Below are 15499 nucleotides of genomic sequence, written 5' to 3' on the forward strand. Positions count from 1 at the left end.
CAGCAGTGACAAGAATGTGGATTTTTGAGAATTTGCTATTGAGAGCCTTACAGCAACATAGCACACAATGTTATATCCTTTATGGGTTCTTAGATGTACGGAAGTTCACACGCTGCCCTTGAGGTTGGCTCTTATGTGAGTCAGGCAACAGGCCAGCCATGCCTTTCTCTCAGTTACAGATTCAGATGAGAAAGTGGCTTGTTTTCTGGACAGTCTTCATCAATCTTAGCACAACTTAAAATAGAACTACCTCTTTCTTTCAGGTTGTGTTCCTGGCTTCTGCATACGCAAGTCCCCAGCTCGGTGATGAGAGCTGCGCTGCCGTGGCTGCTGTGACACATTACCTGTATCTATGCCAGTTCAGCTGGATGCTCATTCAGGTTGGTTGCTCATTCACTCCCCACCGCTGCCTCCAATGACTTTGGATCCCGAGGTGGCCTCAGTGCCGGGTGTTCTCCATACTGAAGGAGAAATAATCCCAATATAGCCATCACACCTTTCCCAGGGTGTAAATGCAAGAATGTGTAGTAACTTTGCTGCACCAGAGAGCACAGTTAGGAAAAACGAGGCAAATCTAGCATGACTGAAAGCAAAAGGGTGTAGAAGAAGAAACTTGGAATATGGGCCCCATAGAATAAGCCCTTTGAACTGCATTCTCTGTAATGAAGTTGTTGAAGACAGGGAATGGTGTCATTAGATTTTGGTTTTAGGAAGATACTCCTGCTTGTAGTTAACTGGAGGTAGGAAAGAGTGACTGGGAATACCAGTTACTAGTGTTAACTGTACCATAAGATGATGGGACATTCCTACCAAATAGAGAAGTGTCAGGAGAAACAAAGTGAACAACTCTGGGTATTTCTTTTCATTAATGCATAATTTGGGGATAGATTCATTGTCGGGAATGCAGGAGCTGGCAGTCCCTGAATTCTCCATATCTGGTGTGAGTATCTGATGAAGAATGGCTACTGTGCTGAGGAAGAGCAGTGAGGAGGCAAAAGTTTCCAGTGATCAGCAGCAGTAGATGTGACAGCGATGCAGAGAGGGACAGATAGGCATGCTATGCAGAGTGAGGTTGTGTTGAAGGAGCTGCGGGCAGGCCTGCTTTTCATCCTGCCCAGCTCCCCGCACAGCTAGTATTATACCCGAAATAACAACACAATTGTATTCATTTAAACACTGCTTGGCCCACTAGCTCTACCCTCTAACTGGCTAATTCTCATATTTTGACTAACCCATTTCTAATAATCTGTGTAGCACCAGTATTACCGGGAAAGATTCAGCATGTCTAACCTGGCGGCTTACTCCATTACATCTGCCCTGAAGAGGAGAGGCTTGGCATCTGAGCTCACTTCCTCTTCCTCCCAGCATTCTGTTCTGTTTACTCCACCCACCTATGTTCTAACCTATCAGGCCAAGCAGTTTCTTTATTAATTGACCAATGACCTTCCTCCATCAAGGTTGGATATTTATTAAGTGGGTTATGAAAGGAAAGGGGGAGAAGGGGAAGAGCAGAGAGGGGAGGAGAGAGAGAGAGAGAGAGAGAGAGAGAGAGAGAGGAGGGAGATTCTTGAATAGGCCTCTGGCCTTGCCCCTCTCTGCACATCTCAATCCAATCATTTCCTCTCTCCAAGATATGCTTCTTAATCTGCAGATGGGGATGATAATTTCTTACTCGTAGAATTACTGCTTTATAGATCTTTCAGAACCCCAAATCTGGAAAATGTCATTATCTCTAACATCTCTGTCAACTGATTTAAAAATAAATCTAAGCCATAAACAAAGCTGAAATAGCTCCATATTAGAATAAATTTATTAGATCTCCTGATTGCAAGGTTACTTTATGATTTGATTTAAGCTGGAGGTTTTGGTAAATGACTGTGCAGGTGGGTTATCTATTGGCCTGGACTGAGTCTTCAGTGGTTTTCTGAAGGCCTTTGTCTCTGTCCCTGACATATTCTGAGTTTCTGATTAACGATGGAGATGAAAACACAGGAAACTTCTTATCAGGTCTGAAGATATTCAGAGATAACAGGATAGTCACAGCAGGAAGCCTTTGGTGTAAGTCTCCCTGTAGAACAAATATGAGAACCGGTACTTATACATTGCATAATAAAAGGACAGTGTCACTGATGAAATATAATATAAATGCCGGAGATTTCACTCTAACATAAACTCAATGACAATGTGGCATATGACCAGAGTACCACACAGACCTAGGTTACATGAGTAACAGTATGAAAGCAACCGTGACTGCAGTGTAGTCATCCTAGGGACACAGACCATGTTCACAGTTCACGTTATAGCTTGTGAGGAATCAGAAGGTTCTTTCTTGGAAAAGGTTTGGGAAGATGCTTCTGAAAGAAATCCCAGGAGAGATCCTGCAGGAGATAAAACCTGGACCAGGGTTCTGCATTTGGCAGAACCAGAGCAAAAACTATTAAAAATGAAAACGTCATTCAGGTTAAGAGCATTCACAGCCAGTAATACTCTCGGAGCTGAAAAGACTATTTTGGAAGCACAGTGAATCAAATAGTGAGTCATATTCAAACAGAGAAATGACTTTCGCATGTATTTCATGTAGAATCCCTGTTTCCGGGGAATTAAACCCGAGGCTATATAAGATTTAACCAAAGTTAATGGAAATCTGTTTTTTCCTTGCCTGAATTTCTGGTTAGCAAGGAAATGTGGTTGTGGCTGATGCATATTTAGTAGATTAACTGTGTTTCTGTGTGGCTCACGGTTTAGAGAAGCGGTTGCAAGTGGCAGTGAGTATAATGCATTTCAGATGGTGCACTACGCATCCTGCATGGTTTGTGGTGTGACCACAGGGAAAATCCATTAACTTCTGAACTGTAGGTAGGTTACTTTTAATAACTTGTTTTATGGTCAGATGTCATTTTGCCAATCTGTACTTTCCATTTATAAAATGCTATGTCCTGAAACTCATTTTAAAGGTCTAAGTCAGTCTTAAAAATCACTATGCAGTAAAATGGGCTAGTATTCGTCCAATCCTGTGAGGCAAATTTCATTAAAAACTTGAACACGAGCACATACATGGTGTGCAGACATGCATGCAGGCAAAACACTGACACATATAAAATGAAATAAATGAAAAATTTAAAAAGTCTTGAAAGAATGTTAGCACTCTGACAATTTTTCTTCCTATTCTTTTTTTTTTTTACCACCACAGGAGGGAATCAGATGCTATATATGGGTCACGTGATGATAATGAGTTCATTATTAATCTTTAGTCACAAAATTAAAAGCACCAGATTTATCAGATTGAGTTCGAGAGTTGGCTCAATGGGCAAAATGCTTGCTGTCAAGACTGAGCCTGAGTTCAAGCACTGAACCCACATGTTAAAAGGAAGAAATCGCTTCTAATAAGTGCTTCTCTGACCTCAACACATGTATACGCTCACAATAGACACATTAGGATGCACATAAATAGAGATAATAAAAAATGCCCTTAAAACAAACATTTTAAACTAGCAGACTGGTGGGTATTTTGTTTGGGCCACATTTTCAATGTCAGGATACACATTTGTAAATGGTCGCACTTTACTTTTCTGTCACGTGTTTGTAACACCCGATGGTAAAGTTAGGTTACATTTACACTGCCGGGAGGAACCTCTCATTGATAAACAATTATATCACATCTCTCAGCCTATCTTGCAAATCACGTTACAGTTTCACCACCTTTGAAAACTGTGAAATACGAAACTAATCCATACAGAAAGGTGGCCCTGTGCCCGGCTCAGGGTGTACGCTGTGCACATTCACTTCTAGGGCTGCAGAGGCTAACGTGTGATTAAAATAGCAGAGATGTTGAATATTCTACTATTGCAGTGTAATTAATATCTTTCGTTGAATAGGGGATATGGTTGCTTCATGGGAATAGGCTGATTTTAGGAGAGGCACACACCAGCCACAAAGCCTTAGCAAGGCTAATCTCTGATCTCTAGGTTAGCACACAAATGCCTGTTCAGCCCTGCCTCTCCCACCAACAACCTTACTCCCTTCCTCAAGCTTGGCTCTCTCTTGCTGGGGAGTCACACAGCATGGTGGGAATATAATAATAGCAAAGTTTGCTTATGTGGTTTTGAAACAAACAACTCACCAATTCCGTATTGGGCCAAGGATGACTGCCCTGCCTTTCTGTTTGTTCTTCATGTAAGATCACTCAGTGTGAACATTGAAATCATTTCCCACTTCCTTAAGATGCCAGGGTTATGTTTACTCTAAGTTAGATCGACAGCGAGAATTTCAAATGTTGGAATGCCTTTCCTCTATGCTGCTGACTAGTTGTTTGGATTTTCTTTCATTTTGGAGATAACATATACTAATATTACAAAATAAAAACAAGTCTCAGTGATGTCAAATCAATTGTACATCTTCCTTGCTATTTTGTATGTTTGACATTTTTGCTTTATCCCCAATGCCATGCTCAAAGGTAAACAGTGCTAATGGTTTCCTGTGTATGCCTCCACAAATACCCCATGAGTAGACAAATATTTATAAATCTATAAACAAGCACACATGTGTATCCTTGTGATTGTATATACTTTTTATGTGAATGTATATATATTTATGTTTGGGAATCTTTACTTTTACAGTGTTTAACTCTACTCTCTTCTATGCTATAATATAGCTATTTTGTAATTTATTTTGTAGTCTCTAATTAATTCTGGTTAATGGTAGTTAATTCTTTGTATTATAAACAATAGTTGTTTACTTAGAGAGTATCCATAGAATTCCTAAATATTATGTTTTTATTATGTATGGTCACATAAGACATGCTTCCAATTGGATTACCAGATCATGGGTTAACTGAAGAACTATAATATAAACTGTGATTGTTTGCAATATCCACATACAGTAGAGGTAAATGTAACTTTGCTTTTGTATTCATTTGGCTCAGTTTTATGACCATCATTTCACCATGTTAAATCACTGTAGAGCAACCTGCTTCCCTCACAGAGGACAGGAGAGTCTTGCATTGTCTCTACAATCTCATTCTCTCATTCCTAAGTTCACAGCTTATTCAAACATAATGTTTTAATTTGAAAGTAAAACTTCCTTGATGAATGCATTCTTAAATTGGTAGAATAGGCTAGAAATCACTATGCTTGAACATTTATATCTTCTGCTTTAACATCTCCGTGTAGCCTGACAATGGAGAAAAAAACATACAGGATCTTAATTCCTTGGTAGCAAGGGCTGGAGCATGGCAACAGGAAGAGGAATGCTAAAATTAGCCATGCTTTTCCTTTGTCATTGATTTAGTTTGACAGAACTTCAAAAGTATTGAAGACAACAGACTGATAATTACCAAGATAAAAATGACATACCCAGGAAATACTGAATTATCAAGCCTCCAACAGCCTTGCAATTCTTTTAATGCAATAAATAATTTTAAAAAAAGGGAAGAAGGACATGTGGGAACAGTTTTTAGATTTGCATCTAAAATGAATGATTAAGAACACATGGTGGTGGGTAGAATTAGTAGCTTGTGTGATTGCAGATTACATGTAATGCTATACATCAGTGATTCTAGTGAAATAATTAATAACCAAGTATTATACACAGCCTGGATAAAATCTTTGTTCATATGAAATTTATAGAGTTCAAATAGCCTATTTAGCCAAAAATAAATGACATGTCTCCTTTATACTTTTCTAACATACTAATGGTTATATGAAGATATAGTAATGAACTAATGAATTTGTGTTTATAGAATATATAAAACCATAATTCTGACCTATGATACCTAAAGCAATGTTTTTGATTTTTTTTGTGTAGATACTTCTCTGTGTAGTAATATAACCAATATGCTTATAGATACAGTCTTTAATTTATTCTTATGTATATTCAATCTAAAAAATCTTCTTTGGGTATTTTAGTTAGTTTTTTTGTACTTTAAATGGAATTGATTAAAAGTTTCGCTGTCCCAGTTACTAATTCTGAGAAATAGTTCTTATGTGAGAAGGTGAAGACAGAGAGAGACAGAGGGAGGAGAGACAGAGAGTACTAAAATAATACAGCACAAAATTACTTGAATTAAATTAGATTGATGTATATTGTTAACTCATGAGGTCTATTTTTATTTTTCTATAAATATTGGTTAAACTCATGTTTTGCATTTAATATTTTAAAGTTTTCACTAGTTAACTTGTGTTCTTCTTAATAGGAGGTTTGATGAAGTAAAATCAAGTCTTCTAAAATTTCTTCCAAACAAAGGTTTTAAAGTGTGCACATACATGCACATGCATGTATACACACATGCACGCACACACACATGCACACACATATTAACATGTGGGAGGAAATTTCAGTTCATAAAATGGTTATTAAACTCAACTAAAATGGTGCAAAAATATGTTCATTTTCACTTATTTGATTTTCTCAAAGATTACAAGCAATACATTTAACCAGATATTATAAAATCTGGTTTTGTATACAAGATAAACAAAAATTAATCTGCCACAGCTCCTAGTTAGGCTTAATCAATTTATGTACAAATAACCCCTCTCATTCTTTACTAAATGTTACCATAAAAATATGGACAGAGAACAAACATATCTATATTTTCTTTTTCTTGGAGCATGGCTCTCTACTCACATGTGTTTGTTGGTTATGGAAAGATAAGAATATAAGGTCTTAGCTGGGTGGTGGTGGCCCATGCCTTTAATTCCAGCACTCAGGAGGCAGAGGCAGGCAGATCTCAGAATTTGAGGCTAGCCTGGTCCACAAGAACTAGTTCTAGGACTGCCTCCAAAGCTACAAAGAAACGCTTTCTTGAAAAAAATCAAAAAAGAAAAGAAAACAAGAAAGAAAAAGAAAAAATAAGTGTCTTATGCACAAGATGCTAATATCAGTATTTATATGAACTTCTAAGTAAATAAATCTTAAGTATAATTAGTCTTGGGTTATTTGTTTATTTAATGCAAGATCCCATATACCTCAGGCTACCCGAAAACAGGCTATACAGCTGAGGGTATCCTTGAATTCCTGATTCTTTTGCTCTCAGAGTAGTACTGAGTACTGAGGTTAGAAGCATGTGCCACTGCATGTGACTTCAATACTCTACATCATGTTACAAAGGAGGAGCCACCACATGTGACTTCAACACTCTACATATTACAAAGGAGGAGCCACCACATGTGACTTCAACACTCTACATCATATTACAGAAGAGGAGCTGTGAGTTTAAGGACGAGAAGATGGCTAAATTCTCAGTCTACCTTTAAGCTTCAAGAATGGCGTGCACGCACACATGCCCGCACACACACACAGTTACTTTAGAAGACATAGTAAACTAAGGTAAACTGATTGAAACAGTACCGAATCATGAGAGTGGTGAGTAGATAAGAGCATCCACTCAGCTGAAACTGTGAGTGCAGTTTGTCTGTCCAGCCTTCCCTACGAACACTTTCTCTCCAGACGTTGCTGTAGCACAGCTGCTGCAGGTCAGTTTTCATGGACAGCTTAGGTGATCATGGGATTCCAAGGTGATTCAATGAGGAGATTGGTTCAGACGAATCCAGGTTTCTATCCAAACTAGCTGTGACCAGCTGAACAGGGTCACATGGCACATGGAGCTTCTGGGCCAGTACTGTGTATGGCTGGGGGAGATGAGAGACAGGGCTTAGGAAAGGAAGTTCATGACCTAGGCATGCATCTCAAAATATGCCTACCTGAATATATTAAAATAAAACTTAAGGTCAAGTGTGACTCTAATGTCATGCTTTTAATATTAGTACTTGGGAGGTGGAGGCAGGAGGATGAGGAATCCATGACTATTTTTGGTTGTATATAAAGAAAGAGAGGTAGGAGGAAAGAAAGAAGAATAAAAGAAAGAAAGAGAAAGAAAGAAAGGAGGAAAGAAAGAAAGAAAGAAGAAAGGAAAGAAAGAAAGAAAGGACAAGAATTCAGGAAAACTGAATGAGTCAGAGAAAATCTTACACATGGACCACATGGTTGTCAAGAATAATTAAAATATTTTAAAATACTGTTTCCAATCTATATGGTGAAAAATGATATACAATGTAATGCTTTCTTCATAGTATATTTCAGTGATTGGATCTTGTTAGGAAGGTATTTACATTTTTTCAGACTGACAGAAGTTTATGACACGGAGCTAGCTTTCCTGAATCAAGTCATTGAGAATCCAGTGACACTATGAAGTCCTGCACCGATGAGCCTAGAAAACAATTCTCTCAACTTCTTACCTCCGCTTATCTAAGACTGTGGCTGAGATGTTCCTGGAAAGCTCAGCTATCCTCCGTGAGAAATTACCGTCTGTGTGAAAGCAGACATCAGAGAAAACCCCAAGCCTTACCAAACTGAATAAATGGAGACATCACTCACTACATCCCTCCATCTGGATGCCTGCCTCTTCTGCAGTGCATGCAGGTTGACCTACTGTGCAAATGCACATAGACACATCCTGTATTAGAGTGTATATTGCACAAATGTTGCGTCTGGAGTGACCTTTAGCTTGGGTGACTTTTTGTCCTCTAATAACCAGCATTGGCTACCTCAGCATCCTGTACACAGCAGTCGCTGGTTTGAGTCTACACCCTATGCTAAGTGTAGAGGGAAGTGTGCACAGAGGGTGGGGGTAACACAACAAGCTTTGGCCTTAATCACTTTTAAAGAGAAGTTAGAACAAATTTGCATAAACAACAATTCAAAACATGCTTTATAGTTGCATTTATATGCAGATGTGCATAAAGATAAGGAAATAAACTCAAAGACAAAAATCTCCAAGGAACCAAATATTTTTATTCTTCCCAGGTTTAGCCTAGTATAATTCCTCAAGACAGAAATGGTGCAGATAGGATCTTGCTCAGAAGCCTCAGTAAACAGCATCTAAAAGCCTCCCGCAGCATGAGACACACTTGTTTTCCACTCAAAAGGGCTTACACTGTGGCATTCTGAGTTTGGGGAATGAGTTATTTACGCTCGTCCTCATCCTTCAAGGAGACTTGAGGAACTGGTGACATTTTCCGGTGGGAACCATGTGTGTGCCAGCAGTTTGCAACACCAGCCCTCACTGCATCTTTCTAATAGCCATGCATGATAGAGAAGCAGAACGTACAGATGCTGTCCCTTCCAGAGCTGGTCCTCCTCAGGAACATGTGTGTGAAGTCATGTATACCCACATTTCACACATTGACTTGAAGAGGGTGACTTTTGTAGGAAGGAGATATAATGGGGTGCTGTGACAGCCATTGTCATTGCTGTACTTAGTAATAGCTAAGTAAGGCAATCTAGGAAAGAAAATGATAGAAGACAGAATAAGTAACTTCTAGATCTGGCCTTGACACAGCTTGATATGGTGCTTGGGGACAATGACAACATTTATGTGCTTTCTTTTCCACATTCCATCCGTCTAATCTGTCCCTATGTCCTCCTGTCTAATCTGTCCCTATGTCCTCCTAACTCAAGGCACATGCCCCTTCTGTACTTTTATCCTAAGAACTAGAAGATATGTGATGTGGTTTTAATATAAAATAAATGTTTCTCTTACTCATTTGGTGACTTCTTGTTAGAATCTATGATTCAGAATAGCAAATCACATCCCACCCTTTTGGCGATGCATCCTCAGTGGCTAGTCTGACCTCTGAAATTCACTATGTTCTTGGAAAATATTAGTCAAGTAAGTGAACAAGAAAGTGCAAACAGACTGCGATCTTTTTGATTTTTCTCCATTCATAGTCGCACTGAGTTTTGGATTCAGTAGTCCTGCGTGCACACACTGTTGAGATGGAGCCTGGCTCTCCCCTGTATTAGGCGCTCATGTATAAAAGCTGTCAAAATCTCTGAAAGTTCAGAGGCATTATTTCTTCATCCTCATCATGAATTTGTTCCTATGGGAAGTGGTTTGGGTGACAGACAATGTTTGTTTTTTCAGAGGCATGTTTACAGACACTCAGAAGATCATGACAAAGTTTAAGGTAGAACATAGTAGGGAAAAGAAAAGGGCCGTTAGATTAAATATTTTTCATGTTCCCAGAGTTTCTAAAAATGCCCCAGATTTCTTGAATATCTGAAATAAAGGAATATTGTAACAAAAATAATCCAACTTAAACTGTTTTTTATGAAGCTGGTCTTCCCCTTCATTGCTAGTGACCCTTCGTGTCTACACCAGCAGAGCTGCCTCTTGTGCCACTAACCCCAGCCTGCTCATATCGCTTCCTTCCCTAGTCCGTGAACTTCTGGTATGTGCTGGTGATGAGTGATGAACACACCGAGAGACGATACCTGCTCTTTTGCCTTCTGAGCTGGGGTCTTCCGTCTTTTGTGGTGATTCTTCTCATAGTTATTCTGAGAGGAGTTTATCATCGGGACATGCCGCAGATCTATGGACTCATCCACGGTGACTTGTGAGTACACCCGAGCAGCACGCTGCTGTCTTGGGCTTTTGGTACTTTCACTAGTAACTGTACTGGTAGAGAGGGATGTGGCTTGAAGAGGGGTGTAAGTGCAGGCATTTCATACCTGTGCTTTCTTGCTCACTTTTTGAAGCTGTCCTTTGTCTAGTCATTCATTCCTTTAAAAATGAAATAGTTGCCTCTGGATTAGCAGTTTTCTCTGGTAAGAGGTATTAAGTAGCCAACAGTAAATTATATCTTATCATAACAGTTTACCCAGACCAGACAAATAGTAAGAGATGACAAATCAAATCACCGTGAACATTTTGATAATGAATCAATGGAAAATTCTGGTATCAACCTCACATGACAAGGATAAAGCCCATTTAGTTTCTTCTCGAATGGAATTTTCCCCTTTTTCTTTTTTTTTTTTTTAATTTTTTTTATTGCGAAAAGAAGAAAAAAAACATAAACAAAAAACAAGTTTCCACCTCCTCCCAGCCTCCCATTTCCCTTCCCCTCCTCCCACCCTTCTCCCCCTCCTCCCACCCTTCTCCCCCTCCCCCCACTCCTTCCCCCCCTCCCTCTCCAATCCACAGAGCAGTCCAGGTTCCCTGCCCTGTGGTAAGTCCTAGGTCCTCCCCCCTCCGTCCATATCTAGGAAGGTGAACATCCAAACTGGCTAGGCTCCCACAAAGCCAGCACATTAAGTAGGATCAAAACCCCCTGCCATTGTCCTTGGTGTCTCATCAGCCCTCATTGTTCGCCATGTTTAGAGAGTCCGGTTTTATCCCATGCTTTTTCGGTCACAGTCCAGCTGGCCTTGGTGAGCTCCCCGTAGATCAGCTCCACTGTCTCAGTGGGTGGATGCACGCCTCGTGGTCCCGAATTCTTTGCTCATGTTCTCCCTCCTTCTGCTCCTCCTTGGGACCTTGGGAGCTCAGTCCAGTGCTCCTGTGTGGGTCTCTGTCTCTATCTCTATCCATCACCAGATGAAGATTCTATGATGATATGCAAGATATTCGTCAGTATTGCTCTAGGATAGGGTCATTTCAGGTTCCCAATCCTCAGCTGCCCAAGGAACTAACTGGGAACCTCATCTTGGGCACTAGGGAGCCCCTCTAGGGTCAAGTCTCTTGCCCACCCTAAACTGGCTCCCTTAACTAAGAATTGTGGTTCTGTGCTCCCCTATCCACCTTTCCTTACCATACCATCTTGGTGTCTCCATCTTCAGGTAACAGGTTTGAGCTTTCAACTGCAGAGAACACAATGCACGTTTAGATTTTATAATAAGAAATTTGCAATTGTAATTTCTTGAATCAAGTATCTACCAGACTCAGAAAAAAACTATGCAAAGATCTTAATCTTCAAGCTAAAAGTCTTATCTGGATTTACTGAAAACAAAAATAAATCTGTTTGCTTAAAACAAAAATAAAGCTGCCATGAGTCCACAAAGGGTTTGTAAGTTGCCACAATAAACTGTAGAAACACTGCATTTAAAGTTTATATTTTATATTATTTGGAAATATTTTCTGTTCCTTTATTGTTTATCTAACTTTTTCAGTGGTCTGATGTTTATTGTTGATTAGACAAATTTGAAAGGAATAAGGGTGAAATTCAATGGTGCTTTATAAGGACAAATCAAAGTTTTCTCTGTGGGGAAAAAAAGATTAAAAGTGTTCTGAGTTTTATTTCTGGTTTGAGTCTTGATCTAGGATTCATATTCTTTCTAGCTTCTTTGGTACATTTGGGGAAGTCTGCTGCCTTTGTGTGTGGAGTAATGTTATGTACAGAGTTGTCTGTATTTCTTTAAAACAAGAAAACACCAATCAGCACATGAACATATATTAAATAAAGAATGGTGTGGTGCATTATAGGCTCCAACAAAAACAGGAAACATGGAGGGGTTGGGAGGTGAGATAGCTGGGGTGAGTGTACATCTAGGGAACAGTTACTCGTTCATGGTTAGTGCCAAGCCCTACACCCAACCCCAACTCTCTCTGCCCTTCGCATTAAAGACATTGAATAAGAACAAAAGTATAGCTTGGGGAATAGAGGAGAATGGCAGTTATGTCACTGTCCCAATCTGTTGTCTTCCTGTGGGACATCTTCAACAGGAGTGGTAGACACTGACAGAGCAGAAGAGATAGTAAGGACAACCTTAAAAGTCTGCTTGCAATTCTGACTCCACTCTTGTGAACTGGGGAGAAGGCTTTTAAAACCGACTTCACTGTTTGTGTTGGAACCAGCCTTCTGGTTGCTAGCTTCACTTACTTCCTTAAATCTTGCAGACTTCTCTCGAAACAGCTTGCTGACTCTTTCCAGTACTAATCTCCCAAGCATGTATTGATTGCAGAGCTGAGAGCATGGAAGGATGGATGGATGGACTTTGTCTCTTGTTTGTGCCTTAACAGAAAGAAGAGATTCTCATTTATAACACAGACTTACTATTCAAAGAATCCTAAAGCAATAACACAATCACATTTTCTCAGCACAATAAAATGGTGTACTCATGCATGGTTTTCAAGTCCATTGGAGTTGTTAAAAAAAACAATGAAAAATTATGCTGTTGCATATTTTCAAGAGGAAGAAAGAGTAGTGGGGACCATCAGCCCATAGATGCCTAAATACCAGAGACATTGTCAGAACAAGGAGAGGATTTATAAAGAACATGGCCCCAAGGAGATCTTTACTAGACATTCTTGTTAACACTTTGTAATCTTAAAGTCAAATACTTCTACACACACACAAACAGACAGAGACTTGCACACACAGACACATGTGCGTATGCAAGCATGTGTGAAGACATACAAATATACACACATGCATGACTTGTTTCTGAACCTTGTATATTACTTCTTTGAAGATGACTCATCTCCATTATTAGCAAACCATAAAACAAAAGCTTTTATGATTATAAAGCTTAACCAGCTTCCATACTCTAATGAAAATGAGAAAAAAGTAAAATTCTAAAAGAAATAACCTATTTGCAAGCTTGTGAGAAAGATATCGCCCATTTGTCACACAAGTTTCTGTGCAATTATCAGTTACTTTGTACATATGAAAATGTTTGAAAAATGGAACACTATATATATAGAAGTCATTACAAGGTCATTGTTGCTTCTAAACAGTTAAATAGGTAACAAGTACTTGTTATTGATGTACACACATGTGTTCTACACATGCACAGCCATGACACAATGTGGTGACATACTTGGCCAGTGGCAAATCATATGACATGTGTTCAAATGCACAGGTACACACTGGCTTGCTATTATATTCCTGATCATTTTGTCTTCTTATTGGGTCAAGAAGAACCTCTCATACTGATTACTTTAGGGCATTGTGTTTTGTTTATGTAAACTCTAGAAGGTGGCAATCAATGTCATTTCAAAAGAAGAATATACATATCTTGCTATTAAATTTTGAAATGCTAGTTAATTTTTCAAGTTTCTGCATCATCCTTTGTTGAACACAAATAAATCATGAGTAAAGAGCTGGTGGCTGGTGGCAACTCCTTTCTTATGTGAACTCTTTGGCAAGACGGGCCTTCTTTAGGGGTGGTTTTAATAATGCATTACATATCTTCCCTGCCTTGATGAATAGGAGCCCACGAGAAGCTCTCTTACTGCTTTTTAGAGGATTGTCACAGAGGTAAGAGCTACACAAGAGCATCCAAATGAACATACTCTCAAAATGCTTATCTTCTCAAACTTAAAGAAGAGTGGTGTCTCAGAGTAGCTAAGCTGTAGTAAGTGAACAGTACACTAACTTATATCTGGCTTTAATGCCATAGATTAGTAGATCCAAAGTGACTAATCTTATAATTCCTTTTCTCCCTAATTCACATACAACTTTCTTCCTTGTTATCCAAGGAACTCTGCTTTTCAGTAGAACTTCAGTCTCAACATAAGGGCAGAAAATAGTTCTTATTAGTATTAAAGCCCTGGAAACCTGCATAGCCGTGTCACGACATGCCTTCTTGAGGTCCCATGGTGGAAACTGGTTGTGTGATATGCATGGCAGTTACCCACTGACTGATGATGGCTTGGCAGTTATACATGTCTTTCTTGCTTGCAAGGAGATTTTTGTAATTAAATCTTTAATGCTTTTGTATGTGAAAGCTGCTGATTTTCTAAGATTTTGTTGAAATGAAGGTGATATTGATTTCATAAAATGGGAGGTCTGAGGTCATGTCTTCCTCAGAATGTTGGAAGACAGTGCTCATGGAACCATCCACAACTTTCTTAGTAGGAAGGCTTTTAATTAAAGTTACATTTTCTTTAAAATATCTATTTATATTTTCTATTTCTAATGTTTTTTAGAATTCTATAAATTATCATGTTTCTATGAATTTTCCATCTCATTTAGCTAATGTTTATAAGCTCCCAGCAATCCATCCTTTCCATTTTTGATATTGATAGGTAGTGTATATATCTGTGTAGTAATGTATTGGTTAATAGCACACATTGATTAAGGATAGCCCAAACCAAATTTTTAATAAATAATTTATATGATTCAGAAGTAATGTTTTAATCAAGGATTTAATCAGTGAATAACTGAAAATATAATGTTCTCTAACTATGTTTGTCTGCATATCTTCAGAAGCATTATTAACTGCTATTGTGATTACTATCTTTTTCTATAATAACCTCCTGTGGTTGGCTTTTTTATTTTAGCCTAAAACTAATGCCTGTATATCATATAATCAGGCATATTAGAAATATATCTTTCAGAATGATGTAAAGCTATACAATATCTAGAATTAAAAAATAATAAATCCTTAGAAACACACACGCATAAAACAAACAAACAAAAAGATATATAAATCTATGTGGAATTTTTTTTCAACTAATATCAACAAGAAAGCAATAAGAGCAAATGTGGCTGAGGCTGTAAGAGAATAAAAAGGAACACTATTGTATTGCCAGTAGAAATATGAATTAGTTCAGTAACCATGAATGTTAGCTTGGAGCTGCTTCAAAACCTAATAGCAGAAGTTCCGTGTTATCTAGTTATCCCAGTCCTGTGACTCTCCCAGAAGAAGTTCATGTCAGATGAAGAAGCGGCACTGAATGGCATGCCCGTAGTACTGCCACAGCGTTTGCAGCAGCCACATC

The 15499-nt window shown here is 38.7% G+C and overlaps 1 protein-coding gene across 1 annotated transcript in view; it reads left to right on the plus strand.

The window, feature by feature from the left end:
• Adgrv1 (adhesion G protein-coupled receptor V1) overlaps positions 1–15499 on the plus strand; it is a 546438-nt gene that overhangs the window by 345220 nt on the left and 185719 nt on the right. The window contains exons 84-85 of the mRNA XM_041663490.1: positions 264–380; positions 10213–10391. Coding sequence (XP_041519424.1) covers positions 264–380; positions 10213–10391 — 296 coding nt within the window. The remainder of the gene's footprint in view (positions 1–263; positions 381–10212; positions 10392–15499) is intronic.

The sequence above is a fragment of the Microtus oregoni genome, unplaced genomic scaffold, assembly GCF_018167655.1.
Source record: "Microtus oregoni isolate MIOR12 unplaced genomic scaffold, Mior012 000014F_ref0000157, whole genome shotgun sequence".
In the NCBI taxonomy this organism is placed as follows: domain Eukaryota; kingdom Metazoa; phylum Chordata; class Mammalia; order Rodentia; family Cricetidae; genus Microtus; species Microtus oregoni.